The sequence below is a fragment of the Castanea sativa genome, chromosome 8 (genome assembly GCF_040712315.1).
Source record: "Castanea sativa cultivar Marrone di Chiusa Pesio chromosome 8, ASM4071231v1".
NCBI lineage: Eukaryota > Viridiplantae > Streptophyta > Magnoliopsida > Fagales > Fagaceae > Castanea > Castanea sativa.
The window spans coordinates 21,962,011-21,984,923 of record NC_134020.1 but is presented as its reverse complement, the minus strand read 5'-3'; the positions used below and the strand labels follow the sequence as shown (position 1 = coordinate 21,984,923).

At 34.8% G+C, this 22,913-nt stretch overlaps 1 protein-coding gene and 2 pseudogenes across 1 annotated transcript; 2 read left to right on the top strand and 1 right to left on the bottom strand.

Annotated features, from left to right (window-relative positions):
- The first annotated feature begins 7,044 nt into the window (after window positions 1-7,044).
- On the top strand, window positions 7,045-14,686 carry LOC142606005 (UDP-glycosyltransferase 73E1-like; annotated as a pseudogene).
- On the top strand, window positions 10,091-12,022 carry LOC142607554 (uncharacterized; annotated as a pseudogene).
- Window positions 14,687-15,732: 1,046 nt separating the features above from the next.
- Window positions 15,733-16,311, bottom strand: LOC142606004 (uncharacterized). Its single transcript, XM_075777425.1, has one exon. The coding sequence runs from the start codon at window positions 16,309-16,311 to the stop codon at window positions 15,733-15,735; it is 579 nt and encodes a 192-aa protein (XP_075633540.1).
- Between the last annotated feature and the right edge of the window lie 6,602 nt (window positions 16,312-22,913).

Sequence of the window (22,913 nt, the reverse complement as noted above, 5' to 3'; positions counted from 1 at the left end):
ATTACTGAACTTTCAGATTTTATACAGTTTAAAACAAAAACATATATTTATTGGAGATTTAATATGATAATTCCTAAAGGAAATGCAGTGGTGAGAAGTTTAAGGAAAAAAAAACTATTTGAAGTAAAAAAAGAGTATGCTGATTTTTTAGGCAGAGCAGCAAATACTCTTCTAAAAAAAAAATTAACAATATAAAAAAATACATAAAGATTCATAGAGTAAGGTAGTATATCCATATGTTTGTCTTGCTTGTAAGAGTGTTATTTATAAAATAGATTGAAATACATTAGACTTCAGATTTTTATAAAATAAGCATGTTATTCAAGGGCTAAACCCCATGATGCCACCCCCTTTAAAAATGGATTATGATAAATCAAGAAGGCAGTAAATAATAAAAGAATATAAAAATTCCAATTTGGAAAAGATTATAATGTTATTAAAGCAGGGAATACAAAGATTATAATTTGAGGCCAAAACATTGAAAGAGAGAAAATAAACATCTGGATTTTAATTCAAATTCAAATAACAAAAAGTAGCACTAAGGATGTGAAATAATTAGAAAGGAGAATTGAGCTATGAATAGTAATAAAAACTGACACTAACCAACCAATAAAACAAATAAAACAGCTATATAAAAATTCTTGAATCCCAAGCACACTAAATTAAACCCCAAAATTGTTCATTATTTGATTCCTATAATTTCTTAGTAACCAAACAAAAATCATTATTATTATGAAAAAAAATTTTAAAAGCCAAAACAATGACACGAAAACAGAGAGATGGACATCAAGGAATATAGGATTTTGAACATAATGTTGCAAGTTGTAACAATGTACATAAAAGAGAATGAACATCCAAATTTCAATTCAAGTTCGAACACATAGAATTGATGCATACCGTTCGTCGGAGTAGCGCCGAAAAAAGGATTTTTATTATCAAAAAATAAACCAAAGAGAACTCTAACAATCTAACTTTGCTTAGAACTATCCCAAATACATCAATCAACAAAATGTAATCGAAAATATCAGATAAATAGAGGGATATTAAGGCCGTCCTAAAGTGACACAAAGTCTACAAAAAGAAGCTGAAGTAATCATTATAAGGAAGTTGATCACAAAACATGACACTAACAAAAAAAAAACATAACAATTTTACAGGTTAGTTGAAAAAGAATCATGGAATGCTTTATATATATATATATATATATATATATATATATATATATATATATATATATATAGAAAAAGCTATCTAAAATATGCAAAATCAGAGGAAATTCAAACAACAAATACATAATGGACAAAATTATCAGATAAACAAAGGAAAAATTAGGCTTTCCTAACCTATCAGTTTGTTCCAGCTACTCTGCTTGCAAATTACTCAAGTTTTGCACTTGACAGAGAACTGCAGCAAATCTGAATTTCAACAAAATGACAGGGTAAGAAGGTTTTTTTATAATTTCAATAACACAGTGTCTAACAATCTATTGGAAGGTGTGTAGTAATTAGTTGGTTATTAATTTATTTATTTATTTTTCAAAAACCCAATAATTAATCCAAAAAACCATAATTCTACTTAGAAAAAAAATTATAAATTACTATACACTCTAAACTTTCAGATTTTAAACCATCCTTGTATTAAAATCAAGGGCGAATTCCCTAATGTTACCAAAACTTAAAACCAAAAATAATTATTTCAGACCGAATCATCCATAGAGAGAGAGAATAAACCCATCATTACACACTCTAAACTTTCAGAGTTATAACCATCCAAGTTGAAATTTGGCTATTAAAATTAGGGGCAAAATCCCTTATGTTACCAATACTTAAAACCAGAAATTTTAATTTTTCCATAGGAAGAGAAATAAACCCATCTATATTTCAAAAGGAGTCAAAGAAGAACCGTAGACAATTCGGTATGGAGAAAATTTTAAACTAAAAACATATACATATTGGAGATTTAATATGCTAATTCGAAAAGGAAACGCAATGGTGAAAAGTTTCTAAAAACCAAAACAGTATTTGAAGAAGAAAAGAGTACACTGACCTTTAAAAAATTTTGTTGCAGAGGAGAGATGAGGCAGAGCAGAAGATCAGATGGCGATGGCCGGCCGCACGAAACTCCACTGGATCGCAAAGCAGAGTCTGATGTGAAGAGATCGCTAGGGCTTTTTTCTCTCTATCGTAGTATCGGTAGGGGTTTTTTTTAGAGAGAGAAAATGTTAAGCAGAGTGATGAGAAGAGATGGCTAGGGATTTTTTAGTTGCAACGTTTCTGTTATTTTATTTTAACCATTTTTTTTTAATATGCAAAAAACGCTGCCAAACGGTGCTAAACTCGCTAAACAATATAATGTATCGTTTTCTAAAGTGTAACGTGTCTTAATTTTAGATAGGCAGTTATCCTATGTGTCAACACCTCTTTAATTGTAAGAACCAACTTTCTCTCAGCTTTGTCTATTATATATATATATATATATACACACACACACTAGTGTGGGTTGCACGTGCAAGGCACGTGTTGGCCCTTTAGTAAGAGAATTAATATAGATTTTTTTTTGTTGAAAAAGTATGAAGTCATGTACTTAAATTTAAAATAGTTATTTGAATATCTATGTACTATGACAATTTCTTAGAACTTATTTACTAAATGTAATATCTACTCACCAAAAAATGCTACAAAGAATGATAATAAATGTCATCATTTTTCTACAATATTTAAATTTTCGCAATAAATGATAATATATGCTACAAATGTTTTAAAGATCTTTATTAAATTAAAAATATTTGCAATCATCTACAATGAAGATTTTGTTATTCATATTTCATTCTTTATTATTTTATTTTATGAGTCTAATTACGGTGTTTAGCTTACTTATTTTTAATGAATACCCTTTTAAGTAGGAAAATAAATTAAAATAAGAACAAAATAACAAAAGACATATGTTATCAAAGTTTTTATTAGATAAAATTATAAGTGTAGAAGATTTAAACCTAATAAATTAGTGTTCTCTAGGTAACAAATAGAATACCATATATCATCATTCTAACTTTTCAAGCATAACTACCAGTCTACTACATAAAATTCAAAATACACAAAGAAATTTGTTGGGACATTAAAATTTAGTAGGAGTATTAGACATTGCACAATGGAATATTTTAGGAATTATAAGATTTTGTTAGGGTTTAACTAAGAGAGAAATAATAGGGGTATATGCTCATTTACAAAATATAAATGATGAAATTATTCAACTTTACTTTATGGGGGAATGCAACTACCTCAAACATAAAGGAGGAAAGTGTTACTTCGTCAATTTGTGTGTGTGTGTGTGTGTGTGTGTGTGTGTGTTTATTTTTATTTTTATTTTTAAAAAAACTTGAAACAATGTGTAAAAAAAAAATCAACCTAAAAAAATTATGCATTAAACAATGAATTTTAGTTCAACAAATTGAATAAACCAAAAAAGAAGTCTAGAAACACAGCAACAAGTCACGATATTTTTACAATACCTTTATTTTTAGCTATGGTGGGTCCTAGTATGATATTTTATTATTTTATTTTAGAGTAATGTTACGTCCACAATATTTTCATAATAAATCTAAGGTGGTAAATTGCTACTGGTTTTAAATTTGGCTAATCACTTTTAACCGTGTATTCAAACATAACATAAAATTCCAATTGAAGAAAATTGTGCCTAAAACAATGAATTTTGGCTTACTAAATTTGACTAAACAAAAAAAGAAGCCTAGGAACACAACAAAATGTCACACAAAAAAGAAGTTTAGGAATATAACAAAACATCACAATATTTTTGTAATATTTTTTATTTTCAGTTGTGGTAGGTCCTAATTTGATATTTTATTATTTAATTTTTACATCCATAGCATTTTCACAACGAATTTTAGGTAAAAAATTATTATTGGCTTTAAAATTATGCATTAAAAAAAAAAAAAGCAAAAAGACAATACCAGAAAATTGTGCGTGAAACGTACAATGAATTTTGGCTTACCCAATTTGACTATATATATACTAAAAAAGAAGTCTAAAAATTTAACAAAATATTAAAGCATTTTCACAATACTTTTATTTTTAGGATCCGAATAGATATATTTTATTTTATTTGAGAGAAATGCTACACTTATAACATTTTTAGAACAAATTATAAAACGACAAGTTGTTATTGGTTTTAAATTGAACCCACTACTGATATCACTTTTTTATCATTCAAAAATACCTTGCCACATAAAATTTGTTACAAAATTTTTGTGAAAATGTTGTAGACATAACAATTCTTTTATTTTATTTATTTTGATCTATAAGGAATTGAAATCTCGCGATCGTGAAAATATTGTAACAAGAAGAAGATGTTATAACATGTTCATAATCCATTTATTTTTAGTTGTGATTGTTCTCAGTCTCTTATTTTATTTTGACCTTTAAAAAATTGACACTTCAATAATTATGAAAATATTGTAAAAATTTGTTGCGTCAATGTAATTGTGTATGCACATATAATATTTAAAAGCACAAGCAAAACCAGCGTATTGTGAAAAACAAAAAGGCCAATGAACAGTGGAAATCGTCAATAATTGTGAAAATATTGTAAGAATTTGTTAAGTCAGTGTACCTGTATATACACATAAATATTTAAAAGAAAAGGCAAAAATAGCACAACCAAAACTGGCGTACTGTGGTTTGTGGGAAAAAAAAAATGCCTAATGAACAATGTTGTGAAAGTGTTTCGAAAAATGTTGTGGATGTAACACTTCTTTTTTCATAATACCTTTAGTTTTAGTTGTTGATGATTCTAGTATGATATTTTATTTTAATCTACAAGGAATTAACATATCAACAGTTGTAAAAATATTGTGACAATTTATTGTGTTAACTAACAACTTTATATATATATAAAAAAATAAAAGTGTGGACAGGATATTACACACAAAAAAAAGCAGAGAAAAAAAAAAGAAAAGAAATCAGTGAGAAAAAAAAAAGGAGCAACGGTTCAAAACTTGGAAAAAAAAAAAAAAGACTCACTAAACCAAAACACTATAGCTATAGTGCTTTAGTGCATTTGTGCTTTGTTAAGTCAATGTAACTGTATATACACATAAATATTTAAAAGAAAAGGCAAAAACAGCACAACCAAAACTAGCGTACTGTGGTTTGTGGGAAAAAAAAAGTTTAATGAACAATGTTGTGAAAGTGTCACGAAATATATTGTGGATGTAGCACTTCTTTTTTCATAATACCTTTAGTTTTAGTTGTGGATGATTCTAGTGTGATATTTTATTTTAATCTATAAGGAATTAACATATCAACAGTTGCAAAAAAAAAAAAAAAAAATTTATATATATATATATATATATTTTAGTGAGTCTTTTTTTTTTTTAACTGCTTTCTTTTCTTTTCTTTTTTCCTCTGTTTTTTTTTGTATCCCCCCCCCCCAAAAAACAGAGGAAAAAAGAAAAGAAAAGAAAGCAGTTAAAAAAAAAAAGACTCACTAAAATATATAGATTTAGCGCTACAGTGATTTAGCGCATTAGAGCATCCACAGCAGTGGAGCTAAATTTTTAGCTTTTTAGCTACACAAAAAGTTACTTTATCTATTTTACCTTCACACATCCTACAGCAGTGGAGCTATTTTTAGCTTTTAACAGAATAAAATAATATAAACACTACAATAAAATAATATTTCATTCAACCACCAACACACAGCCACATCCACCATCAAACCCATAAAAATCACAGCTCAGCCACAACCCCACTGTGCCCATCAAAACCAGTGAAGAAGACCAAAACAAAAACCCAGAAAAATCAACACAGCCAAACCGAAACCCATGCTCGATACTCTGTCCGATTCGGTACCGGCCGATGAGACTTGCGCCAATCATCAATCAGTGATCATAGACAGTGATGATGAGTGCAAAGCGAAACGGAGTGCTTTGATTTGAGGTGAGTCGGGTAATGTGGGACTCGATCAAAAAAAATCACCAACCAGAGACAAACTCTACACAAATCGGAGACAAATCCATGCGTCGATGCTACCCACGCTGTCAACATCCTTGCCGATGCTTTGGTTTCCGATTACACTACAACTCTCTCTTGGCTTCGATCTCATCGCTCTACTCGTGGGTCTGAGGCGGATGGCAGATCGGCGACGTGGGTCTGAGGTTGATCGGCGGTGGGTTGGTGACGTCGAGCTTCGGAGTTGAGAGAGATGAGGTTCAGATGTGATGAGAGAGAGAGAGAGAGAGGCACGATGTGAAAGTGGGATTATTTTAATCGGGAGCTGGAATAAAAAAATTATTATTATTTTTAGCTCTCATGAACAGTGCACATCTATAGATAGATGTGCATTGTTCATGAGAGCTAAAAAAAAATAGATTTAGCTCCATTGCTGGAGCATGCTTTTTGATGTTTGAGAAGCTAAAAAATACCAATATAGCAATATACCACCACTGCTGTAAGTGCTCTTAGCGCTTTTATATATAGATATATATACATATATAAAATATATAGATGACATTTGCTTAATAGTTTTTGTACTTCCTAATGCAATTAAAACCATTTTGAAACCTCTTAAAGAGTGCATAAAGACACCCATTAATCAAAAGCTAGTTAATTCAACGTCAGCACCCCAATCAACTCCATACTGAGTGCATAATTAGCTTATAAACAAATCATTTCCTTAAAAGTAGTAGCTTTAGAGACTGGCAATTTGCTTCTATAAGTAAAAAGAAAAAGAAAAAGAAAATGAAAAGAAAGAAAAATTTGCAATTAATTGCAACTTGCTCCTTCTCTACAACCAAAACGCAAAGCCAAAAGAAATATAGAAGTCATCGCCAGCTTGCATCAAGCATGATAACACAAACAATAAAAGGCATCGATACGCTCATCACTGTCATCTGTATGATTATCAGATAATACAGACAATATTAAGAAGAATACAAAAGAGACAAAAAGAAGCTCTACAGTATTCATCTAATAAATTTGAATCTAAGCCATTTCAATTTCAATTTCTTCAACACTCACAAAAACTGCAATGGCATTTCAATTCCACCAGCTTCACTTTGTTATGGTACCACTACCATGCCCATGACACCTTACTTACATGGCTAGACTATTCGCATAATGCGGTATTATCATTACGATTGTAACCACACCTCTTAATGCCATCTGAATCAAACCAATCATCAACTGTGCCATTGATTTTGGACTCTGATGCAGGGCATTTCAAGTAGCTATATCCTAATCCTCTTGTAACTAATTAGTTAGTTAGTTAGGTGATTTTTAAGTATTACCCTACAGGATTTAGACACTTGTCAACTATCTAGAGTCTGCCAATGCCAAATAACTAATATAAGTAGTAGAATGTAAGCTCTTTGTAAATCAATTTTTTGTATGTGAATGAAAATAAGTCTCGACAGCTTTTACTTGAGAACTTAGTGTTCTTGTAGAGGTGCCTAATCTAATGTAGTCAAAGGCGTTCTGGGCACTCGCCTAGGCGCCCAGGTGAGGCGAGGCGCCAGAAAAGCGCCTTAGAGGCACTGAGGCGAGGCGCCTTTAGTGAGGCACTCGCCTCTGGTGCCAAGGCGCTCGCCCAGATTTATTTTGTTAGGCGAGAGGCAAGCGCCTGAGTAAAGTTTGCAATTTAAAGGCTCTAATGGCATGTTTTGTAAATGTAAAAAGGTGCATGGTTGGTTTTAAAACTGTTACCTCAGTGGGGATGAGTTGTCACCCACTATATCAAATAAATTAATATAAAAAAAAAAAGCATAAAACAAAAGACCCAATGAGAAATTTTGGGAACCACTTCTCTTCATCAACTTTCAAAGCAAAGCAGTGGGAATTTCATCTTATTCTAAGGTTTGGAAGAGAGTGGGCCAGTGGCTGCCGACAGTCAACCAACATCAGGTAATATTTTCCTATTCTTTTAGTTTTTTTTTTTACACTTTTTTTTTTCCTGAGTTCTCTCTCACTATGACACTGCCTTTGTAATTTTGTCCACACTTTCAGAGCATAAAACTCTTTCCTCTCTATTTCTTCTCTACCTTTTCCCCCTTTTCTCTTCTCTTTTGGACTCTTTATCTCCAGCAACTTTCTCCTCTGTTTTTCTCTGTTTTTTTTCCCCCTTCCCTTCTCTCTTGGACTCTATCTCAAGCAATTCTTCCTTCTCTGTTTTTTCTCTGTTTTTTTTCCTTTGACCTTCTCTAGTCTGACTGTCTTATAGCAACTCTCCGCTATCTTTTTCTTTATTTTCTTTTCCTGTATTTTTCCCTTTTCTCGAACTCATTATTCACTCAATTTTTAGAGCTTAAACCATAGTAAATGATACATAGCTAGCTTAATATAGAATCCTATTAAATGTATTGTATTGGGTTTTATTTTTTTATATGTAGAATGGCTTCAGATAATGGGAGGAGAAAAGATCTGGGATGGAAATATAATTATTTAGGTAATGTTGAAGACAAAAATGCAGTGACTTGCCTTTTTTGTAATAAAGTCACAAAGGGAGGGATACATAGAGGAAAGCAGCTTCAAGTAGGGAATTTTAAAAACTGTACAACGTGTTTAAAATGTCCTGATCATGTTAGAGAAGAGCTTGCGCAGTATATGGCAGAGAAGAAGGGTGATAAGGAGAACTATGACAAGATGCTTGATTTTGATAATATAGATAATATGATTGAAATTGAGGATGTAGATGATGATGAGGTAGAGGAAGTAGAAGTTATCCAAAAAAGGGAAAAAAATCATGCTCTAGTAAGAGCATAGTTTTAAAAACCGGACCGGCCGGTTCAACCAGGAACCAGACCTTAATTCGGTCCAGTTATTAGTAAAAACCAGAAATGAAAGAAAAATCAGACAAACAAAACAAACCGTCGGTTCAACCGGCATAACGAAAACCGGTCCGGTTAAATCGGTTTTAGCATTTCTTCATAAATACTTCAGCTATTGTGTTTTTTAACCCAAAAAAAAAGGAAAAAAAAAAAGAAAAAGAAATCTTGTTTCAGATTTAAGAAAAGAGATTTTGATTTTGAAAATGCTCTATCAAGTATGAAGTGGTGAAGCCTAAGATACCTACGGTGAACCAAAAACATCAAATTTACTTTACTTACCTTTTGGTAAAATTTAAAAAAAAAAATCAGATTTACTATATTGTGTTGAGGAAGAACCAAAGAAGCCCAAAGAAAAGTTGATTTGTAAGAATCTGTCTGCTTCAGTTAAGGCTTTTTTTTTTTTTTGCTGCTCTTGCCTCTTGCACTGCACATATTCACGAGAGAGAGAGAGAGAGAGAGAGAGAGAGAGAGAGAATTGAAGAAAGAGACATGAAAATGCTGAAAAGAAAAAAGTGAGATATGAGATGGGAAAACGTGTGGATGTGATTTCAGATTGCGTGGTAGGTGTGAATGTGTGATATACGTGTGAATGTGTGAAGGGAAAAAAAATATAAGTGGGCAATGATATTGTTACCCATTGGTGCACTTATTTTTGTTATTTGAAAGGTTAAAAAATAACTAAAATAGTTTATAGTGGGTTTGTGGTGCTTGTATATGTTTTTTTTGTTTTTGTTTTGGCTGAATTGTGTTCAACAGTGTCTAAAAATTGGTAAGCTAGAGTTTAATGTTTTACTATTGTTTGATTTTTTTAGTTAAAATGACCAATTACAAAATTATTTATTTATTTTTATAATTATTAATTAAATTATTTATGACGTCACCGGTTCGACCAGAAAACCGGTAATCAGTCCCTTTTTCGATTCTTTCACTGTACCGGTTTTTAAAACCATGAGTAAGAGAGGGGTTGGCAGTAGCCCCCAAGTGAAAACTGTGAAATTGATGCCAAAGTCTAAGAAGTTGAAAGGTCCCATGGATTCTTTTGTAACATTAAAGCCAGAAAAAGTGGTTGCACTTAGGAAACATGGTATGATGAAGCAAACTAGCATCAATGATAAACTTGACAAAGAGAAAAGAGCACAAGCTTGTCAGTATATTGGCCGGCTATTTTATCTAGCCGGTATACCATTCAATGTTGCTCGCTTAGATGAATTTAAATGGATAGTTGAAGCTATTGGGTAGTATGGTCCAAATATGAAGCCTCCTAGTTACCATGAGTCAAGACTTCCAATTCTCAAAAAGGTGGTGGCTTACGCAAATGAGTTATTAAGTGATCACAAGGAATCTTGGAAGAAATATGACTGTTCTATTATGTCTTATGGGTGGACTAGTAGAAACAATAGGACCTTGATGAACTTTTTGGTGAATTGCCCATCTGGAACCATGTTTGTGAAGTCAATTGATGCATCATTTTTTATGAAAACTGAGGAAAATTTTTTTGAATTACTTGATGCATTTGTAGGACAGATTGGGGAGGCTAATGTAGTCCAAGTAGTATCGGATAATGGATCTAATTATGCGTTGGCTGGGAAGTTGTTAGAAGCAAAAAGGCCAAATTTGTATTGGACTCCATGTACAGCACAATGCGTTGACCTTATATTGGAGGACATTGGGAAAATTCCTAGAATCGCAAAAACTTTGGAAAGGGCCATTCAATTGACTGGATATATCTACAACCATGGGGATGTGTTAAATATGATGAGAGAATACACAAAACAAAGAGAGCTGTTTAGGGCTGGGAAAACTAGGTTTTGCACTTCATATCTTACAATAAGATCCATATATAAGCAAAAACATAACCTAAGGGCCATGTTTACTTTTGAAGAGTGGGTTCATAGTAGATGGGCAAAGGAAGCAAATGCTAAACGAGTAGTAGAAACGATTTTGATGCCTTCTTTTTGGAATACTATAGTTTACATTCTTAAAGTTATGGGCCCTTTTGTTTGAGTTCTTCGCTTTGTTGATAATGAGAGAAAACCAGCTATGGGTTACATATATCAGGCAATGGATAGGGCCAAAGAAGCTATTATTTAATGAGAATAAAGAAAGGTATCCAAATATTTTGAAAATCATTGATGAGAGATGGGAGTGTCAATTACATCGGTCTTTGCATGCAGCGGGTCATTTCTTGAATCCAGAGTACTTCTATTTTGATCCTGACAATACAATAAATCATGAAATTACAGTAGGATTGTATGCTTGTATACAAAGACTAGTTCCTAGTACTGAAATTCAGGACAAGATCATGGCTAAGCTACCCATGTATAAGAAAGCTAAAGGACTCTGGCATTCAATTGGCTTTAAGATCAAGAAAGACAAGGGCTCCAGGTAAGAAAGCATTTATATCTAACTTATAATGACTAGAACAATGGCACTTTTTACAAATAAAAAATCTGACTTCTATGATATATCATATATCATATATCATTACTCATACTTATTTTTTTAACATAGCTGAATGGTGGAGTTTGTATGGGAGCTTAACTCCAAATTTGCAACAGTTAGCTATAAAAATCTTGAGCTTGACTTGTAGTGCATGTGGTTGTGAGCGCACTTGGAGCGTGTTTGAGCAGGTGAGTTTTGAAGTATAATAAGTAGATTTTATCCTTTGATGAGCTACTTTATTATATAGAAAATTCCAATGGTTTAATTATTCACTATAGCCTAATACTTAGTTTTCATAAATGCTTGTAGATTCACACAAAAAGAAGGAATAGACTTGCACAAAAACGACTAAATGATTCGTTCTTTGTGAAGTATAATCAAAAGATGAATGCACGATATGATAAGTGTGATGTTATTGATCCCATCTTCTTAGATGATATAGATGAAAGTAATGAATGGTTGTTGGGGAAAATTGGTATTGAACCATCTATGAATGCTGAAGATGAGTTCGTTTTTGATGATGATGCTGATGGTTTGACATGGGGTGTAGTGGCAAGAGCTGCCGCTGTTGGAGAAGCAAGGAAGAATACTAGATTCCAAACAAAATCAAGGGCAAGCTCAAAGGCCTCAACATCACAACCAAATATTGAAGAGGAAGATGCTAATTCTGATGAGACCAAGGAAGAGAATGTTGATGGTTATAAATCTGGTTCAAGTGACTTTAAAGTGATGGAAACTTGAGTGGAGAGTTTGATGATGACCTTTAGATTAAAAATAACAACTACATTCAAGCTATTAAATAGGCTAATAGGCCGAATGTTCAATCTAATAGGCAGAATGTTCAATCTTCAAAAGCTTTTGTTTTGTCATGGATAGTCATGAAGTTCAATCTTCAATGTTTTGTTAGGAGTTTTCTTCTTTCTAATATGAAGTTATGAACAATATTTTGGTTTAATATTTAGATTTAGTTAATATTTGGATGGAGACTGTTGGAGCATTTTAATATTAAATAATTAAAATGAATAAATGTTATAACATAAATGTAAAGATGTGGGAGTGAATATGGAAGATGAGGAGTTAGTGAAAATGTTTAATCCCACATTGAAAAGGAGAGAGACTATTTTGTTCTTTTTAATTGTGGTGATTAATGGGCTAACATGAATTGTCTCAAATATTGGGCCAGATACGTGCCTCTTGGATCCTCCTACTTGACAGCCCATTCAGAGTAATTACCATATCAATTGATGAGTAAATGACCCAAATTAATATTCCATTTTTATTATGAAAAATGAAAAGCTATTAACCCACTTAATGGACTATCCGTTTGGGCCTTTTCATTATTCAGAAACTCCTTATCGACCTAATTAATCAGATATAAAAAAAAAGAGAGATTTTGGCAAGGAATAGTGTTCTTTCTGGTGGAACTTTGGGCTTGAACACTTTATGTAGAGGTTGTTCTAACCATACGACACTTGTTGGGCTGTTGTATCTTGGAGGAGACAAGTTAGAAACGGTCTGCACCGGTTACAAAGTTTAGCCAAGGGCTTGAATCTCCTTAAAGAAAGCGAGTGTTGCGCCTCAGTCCAAATAGTGTTGTGTAATTTCTCCCTTTAAATTAATAAAAATTCAGAAGTATTATTTAGTTTCTCTTCGTGTTATTTCTATTATCATTGTGTTTGCACCAATAGAGACTAATTTTTAAATGGTGATTTATGGTTAAAATTCAGACTTAGTTGATATTTGATAATTATCTAGACTTAGTTGACTATTGATATTTGGATGGAGACTAATTTTTTAGTTGGGATTCAAACCCACAAACTGATTTTATAGACCAGGCTGATCAGCTCCTATCCCTTAGGAATGAAGTCAGATTTATTTATATAATATTTTATACATCAAATAAATTAGATTGGAACCCAATATGTAAAATAACAATATTTAGAATTTGGCGCCTCGCTTCACTTGGGCTAGAGCCTTTTTGGCGCCTCGTCACCTTGGGCAATACAAGGCCTTGGCACCTTAAGGGCGCCTTTTGCCTTTGACTACCTTGGCCTAATCACCTATCAATTGGTTCTAAGCAACCCTCATTGCATCTAGTTCTAATTCATATTACAGCCCATCGTATATTCCCTGCATTAGACTCCCTATACAACTAGTCTAACTCCAATTGCCACTCCATGAGGCCGGCTTGCCAGAAGGATGTGAAAACATCGATACAGTCCCCTCACGTGGCTTAGGAACCTCTTTGATGTTGTTAGTGAGTTACAACAACCACTAGTCCAAGCTGCATAATAGCTGATAAGAATCTTGCTTGGACATGTGATATTGCTACCAAGTTTGATATACCAAGACTTTTATCTGATGGAACAAGTTGTTTCAATCTCGTCTTGTCATAATATACTTGCATCCAAGGTCAATGAGAGTACTAGTGTCTCTGATTTAGAGCCTTTTGTTGTGCCCAGTTTGCCTGATCAAATTGAATTAACCAGAGCAGAGTTACCTACGAACTTGAATACAAGCTTGAAGGATTTTAAAGATCTTCATGAAAAGATAAATAATTCTGAAGAAGGAGCCTATGGGGTCATGGTTAATAGTTCTGTTGACTAGGAACCAGAATATGTAAAAGGGTATCGTATGACAAATGGAGATAGAGTTTGGTGTATTGGGCCGGTTTCACTTTCCAACAGGGCAAACTTGGACAAGGTTTAGAGGGGTAACAAGTCCTCAGTTGGTGAAAACTAGTGCCTCAAGTGGCTTGACTTGTGGCCTCAAAACTTTGTTGTTTATGCTTGTATTGGAAGTCTTTCTCCCGTTACATTATTACAACTGATAGACCTTTACTTAGGATTTGAAGGGTGTGACCAATCATTCATCTAGGTGATTAAAGAAGATAAAAATGGGGAATTGGATAATGGAGGATGGCTTTGAAGAGAGGACAAAAGCAAGAAGCCTCTTTTATCTGGGGTTAGGCTCCACAAGTACTAATCTTGTCACACCTTGCAATTGGAGGATTTTTGACAAATTGTGGTTGGAAGTCAATGCTTGAAGCGGTTTATGCTAGCGTGCCAATGGTAACATGGCCTTTTGCTTAACCAATTTTTTAATGAGAACTTGGTGAGAGAGTGGGGGCTAAAATTGCTATTCCCTTAGGGGATGAAGAGAAGTCTGGGGTATTGGTGAAGAGGGAGAAAGTTAGGAAGGCTATAGGAAAGACAGTAACCGAAATGTAAAGAAAGGGAATATAGACAAGAGAGAGCAAGAAAGCTTGCAGAGATGGCAAAGACAGCAATAAAAGAGGGAGGATCTTCTTACCTTGACATTGCATTGTTAATTGAAGATATTAGGAAACTATCCATGGCACTCAAGCCTCATGAGAAATTTGTGGCTACACTATCTGAATTGTAAGTAGCTTGTGAACTTTCATTTTCTACTTTGTGTGTGTGTGTGTGATCATAACTCATGATCAACTTGTTGCTTTGATTTGGTGGTGTAATATAATAACTTAGATAAAACACATCTACAATTTTGTAGGTGCAGTGATTTATAATTCTGAATTAAATTTAAACATATATGCATTGAATTTAATTTTTATTAGGAAAAATAATATTGTCTGTACTTTATTGGTCAATGTAGCCATGAATTTGAAATTAATTGGAAACTTAATGTACTACACTTAAAAATTGTATCTAAGTTTTGTTCAATAACTTTTATTGAGCCTATTGGCTAATATTGGAGGGTTCAACACTAGCATCCCAAATATGTAAGTGTCACTATTTATGATAAGGTAAGAAACTGGTCCTTTTCCATTAATTGTAATCACGTAAAAAAAAAAATTTATCTTCTTATTCATCTTTAGTAAATGATTCTCTCAATTTGTTATAAAATCGGGAGGGATCATCTTATATTAAAAATTTAGAAATTTCTCTTAAATTAAATCTTATAAGTGAGAGACCGAAATATTTCTAACCTACACTAGCAAGCTTTCACTCCAAAAATTTAAACTAGCTTATAATCTCACATGTACACATTGGTGCATATAAAAAATAATACTTAGAAACATATTAAATGATCAACTGAGTTCTTCTCATTGCCAATCATCCAATCACTCACAAAGCAATAAAATCTAGAAAGCGATTTGGGCAGTCAAGGTATGCAATAAAATCAAAACTTTCATTTGAAGAGCTTGTAGAGATATATTGCCTACTAAAGCTAATCTAACTAGAAGGAAAAAGCTAATCTAACTAGAAGGAAAATTTTGTTTGATGTTGGGTGTGAATGTTGTGAGGAAGGGGTGGGGACAACAGGCCATATCCTGCTAAGCTGTACATACTCTAAGAAGGTTTGGAAGTCCACATGCTTGAGAGAGATCATGACTCATTGCACAAATCTTCCATTTGTGGATGTGGTTTATTTTTATTTTTTATTTAAAAGACTTCAAGACTTTATTAAAATTACAATAAAAACAGTACATCATTTAGAAGAGCTTGTTCTAGAAAACAAGGGCTCTCTTCTATCCAAACAGAAAAGTCATTTATGCTTAAAGAATGTTTAGCTAAGAGATGGGCCGGTCGATTGCCTTGCCAACAAACATGGAAAAACTCCACTTGACGAAAGTCATGAGAAGAAAGCAGTGAGCCATACACCACAGCAGCTATCGATGAAGGGGGTGGAGAAATCTCTTTCAAAGCATTCATAAGGACCAATGAGTCACCCTCAAGAATAAAATCTCGAATCATCATATCCTTTGCAAATAGTAGTCCAAATTCAACAGCCTTAGCCTCCACTTCCACTAAACCAAGAGGGGCCTGGATTTTCTTACTGCATGCCCCAACTAACCTGCCTTCTAAGTCCCTGATTAGAACACCAATTCCCATAAACTTCTGTGAAGCAAATACCGCGCCATCAACATTGATTTTGTACCTATCCAGCGGAGGAGGACTCAAACGGGCTGGCAAGCTCGGGCTAGCCTTTGAAACCTCGTAAACCCCTTCTTGGTATTCAAACAGATAATCCAGCACACCATACACCATTTTCTGACTTGATTATTTCACTCCACCGTGTTTCGATTTGTCCACACCAGCCCATGCCACCATAATTATCTTCTCCGTTCTATCCTGCTCCCATTGAGCTTCCATTACCCCATACCAAATCATGTCCATGAAGGAACTGAAATGAACCTTTAAGCCAGTTGGGAAAAGCTTCGAAATAGCCCAAACTTCTTGGACTAATTTGCACCCCCAGAAAAGATGGCCTGAAGATTCCAAGTCTTGTTGGCATGCTTCACGACTTCCTTCCAACAACACCTTCCTCTTCACAAGATTCTCCTTGGTTGGGATAATGTCTTTGCAAGCTCTCCATGCAAAGTGGCGGACCTTATGAGGAATATGGAGCCACCATAATGACTACCAAAATTTCCTCAACTGACTGTCATCAGAAACAGCTCCCTTCCCTTCACCATCCGCCATCTCCATTACCACTTTATAGCAGTGGCGGAGCTAGGATTTTAGTCTAGAGGGGGCAAAATTAAAATACAATATTAAAAGTGAAATTTATCTAAAAAACATTAATTAACAATAATAACAAAATAAATAAACGATTGTAAGCAAATATGAATATATTTCATATTATTAAAATAAATAAACAAAAACAACAAATTCATAGCTACTAAAAAATTTACAAACTGATGGAGTAAAAATATGATTAGTGTTACTTAAAAAATATAATGAATAAATGTTTAAAATTATTTTTTGTGATTGATAACATACCAATTTGTAAGACATAAGTAGTAAAATTTATAATATCTCTAGCATCATTCAAAGATAAAATGCTGTGAAAAGTATCATAAATAGTAAAAATTGTGTAAATAATGATATAAAATAAAAATAAAAAAATAGTGAAATAGGTGGTTTGGTCACTTTCAAGTTTCAACAAGTAGAATTTTTTTTTTTTTTTTTTTTTCCTCCATGTGACTACTAATACCCAAAAAAAAAAAAAAAAATTTAGGAGTTAGGGGGGGCAGGTGCCCCCCCTCGCCCCCCTCTGGCTCCGCCAGTGCTTTATAGGCACTTCGGACTGAGAACCTGCCATTCCCTGTTAGAGCCCAGACTAGCTTATCATCACGTATGAGTGCACTCAATGCTATACCAGTAATAGAATCAGCTTCATGTGGTAATAAAAAGCTTCGGATCAACTTAGTTTTCCAAGACCCGGAGGAAGGATCAATGAGGTCGCACACCCGAGATTCAGCTTGGATCACAGAAGGAGGCGAGATCACCTTATAAGTTGAAGGTGTTGGAAGCCACCTGTCATGCCAAATCCGAATACTCCTTCCATTGCCAACCTGCCACAGAACCCCCTTACGTACTATGCTTTGGGCTGCCATAATGCTACACCATGCAAATGAAGGATTACAACCCACCTTGTCTTGAACAAAATCACACTTAGGGAAGTATTTTGCTTTGAAGGACTCCCCACCCACTTGCAGCATCCACCCTTGCTTGGCCAAAAGAGCTAAATTGAATTGTTTTAGTTGCTTGAAACCCATACCCCCTTGTGACTTAGGAGTACAAAGTTTCTCCCAACTAATCCAAGCCATTTTAGGTTCCTTTTTTTTCTAACCCCACCAAAAATTTCTTATTAGGCTAGTCATCTCCTCACAAAGAGTGTCCGGAATCTTGAAGCAACTCATTGAGTAGGTTGGTATTGCTTGAGCCACTGCCTTTATCAGAATTTCTTTCCCAGCCTTAGAAAGCAGTTTTTCCTTCCATCCTGCCAATTTCCTAGCCAACTTCTCCTTTATCTCCTTGAAAGAATTTTTCTTGTTTTTCCCCACCAATGAAGGTAAGCCCATATATTTCTCATGCTGCTTGATAACTTAGGCACCAAACTAGCCTTAATCTCTTCTTGGACTTCTCTTGCAATATTGCTACTAAAGTAGAGGGATGTTTTGGCTCTATTCAGTTGTTGCCCTGAGGCCAATTCTTAAACCTTCAAGACACGCTGTAAATCATCACATTCCTTAATGGAAGCTTCGCAAAAAATTATACTGTCATCTGCAAAAAATAAGTGGGATAACAGGGGTCCACCCCTACATAATGAAATACCCTCCATATAACCATCAACAACTGATTTTTTGATTAAGGCTGAAAGGCCTTCTACACAAAGTAAAAATAGATAAGGGGAAAGAGGGTCACCTTGGCGAAGGCCCCTAGTGGGAGTAATATGGCCTTTGGGCTTACCATTGATTCTAATAGAGTAGGTAACTGATGAAATGCATTGCATCATCAAGCTTCTCCATCTAGGGTGAAATCCCAGTTTCTCCATTATTTTATCCAGACAAGTCCACTCTACCCTGTCATATGCTTTACTCATATCTAACTTCAAAGCCATCTCGCCCTTCTTGCCTATTTTTCTTTGGCTAATATGGTGCATAGTTTCAAAAGCTACTAAGACATTATCGGTAATGAGTCTACTATTAACAAAAGCACTCTATGTGTTACTAATAATAGATGGAAGAATTTTCTTTGACCTATTAGCAAGTGTTTTAGCAACCAACTTATAAATCACATTACACTGTCTAATAGGTCTATATTCCGTTACTTTCTTTGGTTGATTAATTTTAGGAACTTAAACGATTTGAGTTTCATTAAATTTTGGGGGAGTGATACCAAAATTTAGGAAATCAAGCACTGTTTTAGTAACTAAATTACCAACCGCAGGCCAAAAATTATTGAAAAAAGAGAGGGGGCATACCATCAGGACCCGGTGCTTTTAATGGGTACATCTACTTAAGAGCTTAGTGAACCTCACCTGAATGAAACTCCTTTATCAATCGAACATTCATATCCGAGGTGACTTTGGGTTGGACTGCTTCCAAAATTTTTATAAAATCTGTGGGTGAAGAGGAGGAAAAAAGCTCTGAATAATAGTCCGTAAAAACCTTTTCAATGGCTCTTTCATCATCTTGCCAAACCTCCTTTGCATCTAAAATACCCTCAATGGCGTTTTTCTAGAACCGTGAGGAAGCCTTCGCATGAAAAAATCTAGTGTTACAATCTCCCTCTCGAAGCCACTTAAACCAGTCCAAACGAGATCTTTGTTTCCACATAGAGTTCTCCTTATCAAGCCAGCAATTGAGTTCTTTTCTGGTCTCTCTAATATCCTGAATTATACCCATATTTGTTGGTTGCACTTCTAACCACTCCAAATGTTTTTGTAGTCGAGCATTCTCCCTTCCCACGTGACCAAACTTGGTCCAACTCCATGCCTATAATTTGGTTCTACACAAGTTCAAGCACGATAGTATAGAATGACAGGAAGTATCGGTCAGGCCCTCATTCCATGCTGTTGTAACAAGACTATCACATCTAGGCTCCTTCAACCACATGGACTCAAATCTGAAAAGTCTTTTATGTCTACCCCAATTCTGCTCCTCAAAAAATTTTAGAAGTAAAGGACTGTGATCCGAGACAGAGGAAGATTTGTGGAACAAACGTGCCATAGGAAATAGAAGAGTCCAATCCAATGACACTAGTGCACAATCAAGTATTTCTCTAATATAATAACCATCACCTCTCTAATATATCCACGTATAGCTCGGTCCAATATAATCCAATTCCTTTAGCCCACAAAAATCAAATCGAGCTATTAAAGCGAGCCATTTGTTGGTACGGTCTTGCAACACCACCCTCTTTTTCTTCAGCTCTTCTGACCTCGTTAAAATCCTCAATGACAAGCCAAGGCAGACGTGAGATAGTGGAAAGGGAATTAAGGAGTTGCTATGATTCAAATCTCTTCGATGTGTCCGGGTTACTATAGAACCCAGTTAAGTGTCACCAATTGATTTTACTAACACCCTTAATAAGGACATCAATGTAGGATGGTGAAGAGCTTAACACTTGAATTTTTATTTCTGAATCCCAAAATAAGGCCAACCCCACTGGAACCTACACTGGGAACAAAGAAGCCTTTTTGGAAACCACATCGATCACCTATCACCTTCATCCAATCAATGTCAAATTTTGTTTCCATCAAGAAAAAAAATTGGGCTTCTCTAACCTAATCGCCTTTTTTAAGGCATTATATGTCTAAGGGTTCCCAAGCCCTCGACAGTTCTAGCTTAAAAGACTCATTGGACTTGGCGGGGTTGCTTAGTAACCTCTGCCACTCCTAAATGTGTAGCAAAGAGAATACCCAAACTTCTAGCTTCCTCATCCACTCTCAATTTCTTTTCCTTATCCCCTTTTGATGTCTCACTTGTAGTCCCCATGTTAATTTTCCTTTTAGAGCTTAACTCTACCACATACATCTCATGATCTCCCTCTACAGTAGCACAACTTGTTAATTTTCTTTTTTTCGGCCCATTAGCAATATTAGGTGTTGAGAAATTTAGACCCCGGTTGATAGAATTAACAAGTTTTTAAACCCAAGTTGTTGATTAGATTTATTATGAATAAACCTTGTTAAAACAAACAAATATCAATATCATGTCAAAATCATATGCAGTGGAAAAATAAATAAGACAAGATATGATGACTGAAGAAAATCAATGAAATAATCTAGTTTCATAGTAAAAAACTTGGGTGGAAACCTTCCCGAGAAGCAATTCACTATAGTAAAAAGAAGTTTCAGATCTAGTACAAAACATTTGTCCCTAGACTCTACAATTCCCGTAGATGAACTTACAACAAAAATCTTCTATCGCTTTACAACCTCTGAACTCTTCAATATATAAATGCCACCCTTTTGTACTGATCCCAGTACGTGACTAACCAAAGATGCACAGCTCTCAGTACGTGACTAACTCACCAACTTGAAGAAGAAATTGGCTGCAAAGTTCTTTAGTTCATCACACAATGAAGATCACGAAGCTCCTTGGTCACAAAACACAACTGTGTACAAACACAGCAGCTTCTTCAAGAGAAAGAAGAACTAGGGCAAATTAGGTTTCCGATCACAATTTGCATGAACAACACTTTGCTTCACATTCGTGCAATTGTGCTCACTGTGACGTCCCTTAAAATAATCCTTATATATGTTTAAGCTTGTGAGAAAAGAAAGCCTAAACACATACTCATGGATTGGAATGAAATCAGAACTGAAAATCTGATTTTCATAATTCTCGATCTATCGAGCAACTGTCGAGCTTTGGGCTTAGATAGCTTTTTAAACCTTGATAGATACTTATTGTCGAGATAGCTGTTGAGACTTAAAATCCAGCACTTCATCACTTGTTTCTTAGACAGTGCATGTCTTTAACACTTGAACTTGAAACCTTGTTTCTTTAAGCATTAAACACATCCTAGATCTACTCAATTACAAGTAAAGTGCGTTTTGTCAAAGGAATAGCCAATACATGATGACATATGTTCCTAACATGAATCACATATGTCCTAACATTAGGACCCACCTCAGATTCCTTCCCTCCCATTTTGACTTCCAAACCCTTGACTTTTGATTTTTCCTCCCTTTATTTTTGTCCTTAGATTCTGACCAACCCAGTGCAATATTCCCTATGCTCTCCCCAATGTCAACAAAAGCAGCATCCTGCGTAATCTTTGAGTCTGCATTAGTTACCACTGATTTCGAAAAGCTTGACTCCCTTTCATTCTGGACTGACCTAGAATTATCCCCCGAGATATCCTGGATGATTTCCAAAACTACAGGATCGGGGATATGCTTTTCATTGGAAATAGCCTTATCAATATCTTCTAGCATCTCCTCAATATCAACACCCTTCTTTTTTGGATTCAAATTTCCTATAATCATGGAACTTACCATATTCGAATTCTGATGGACCTGAGATTACTCCCCCCTCAACACTGCCACTTCTCCATTCGCCAATGCACCAATATCCGCTGAACAACCCTTGGAGTGCCGTGGAAGTTCCCTAGGAACAGTTAGCTGTGAACCACCCTTCACCTCCATAGACTGTCACCATGTCGAGCTGAATTGAGGAGCTCTTAACCAATGTCCAAACTGCTGATCTTCCACTGACAGACTACCTTTGATTTTCAACCAAACTTTGCAATCCTTATCATCATGATCCAACATACCGCACTAGAAACATAGATTAGGGGACCCTCATCAAAAGAAATTTTCCTCCCATGGCAGAGAGGTTGGGAGACATCCACCATTACCCTCACACGCATAAAAGTTCCTCCTTTCATCTCCACAGGATCATTGGATGGTATTACAGGTCCAATGGATTCACCGATGAGCACTGCTATTCCAGAGTCATGAACTTAAAGGGGAGTTCATGAATCTGGATCCAAAAGGCACAATACTTGAATTCCAGTTCCTTAATGGACTTTCTTCCATCGAAGCACTAAAAGAATACCAAGTGACAATCAAACGTCCATGGTTCTCCCTGCAAGACCTTTTTAGCATCAACTTCTAACCCAAACTTGAAAAGAATAGTGTTATTCCCCACATTAATCAACTAGAAACTCTCTTTCGTGTGCCAAAGTGGACGAAAAGTACGGGCCATTGCATCCATGTTCAGACTTCTCTTCGTATAAAACTTCGCAACTAGGACATTTTCTGATATGGACAACTTCCTTGTAAGCATCACCCTAGTACCTTCCTTTGCCAAGAGAGATAACCCATAAAAAAGCTACACCACACCACTAAA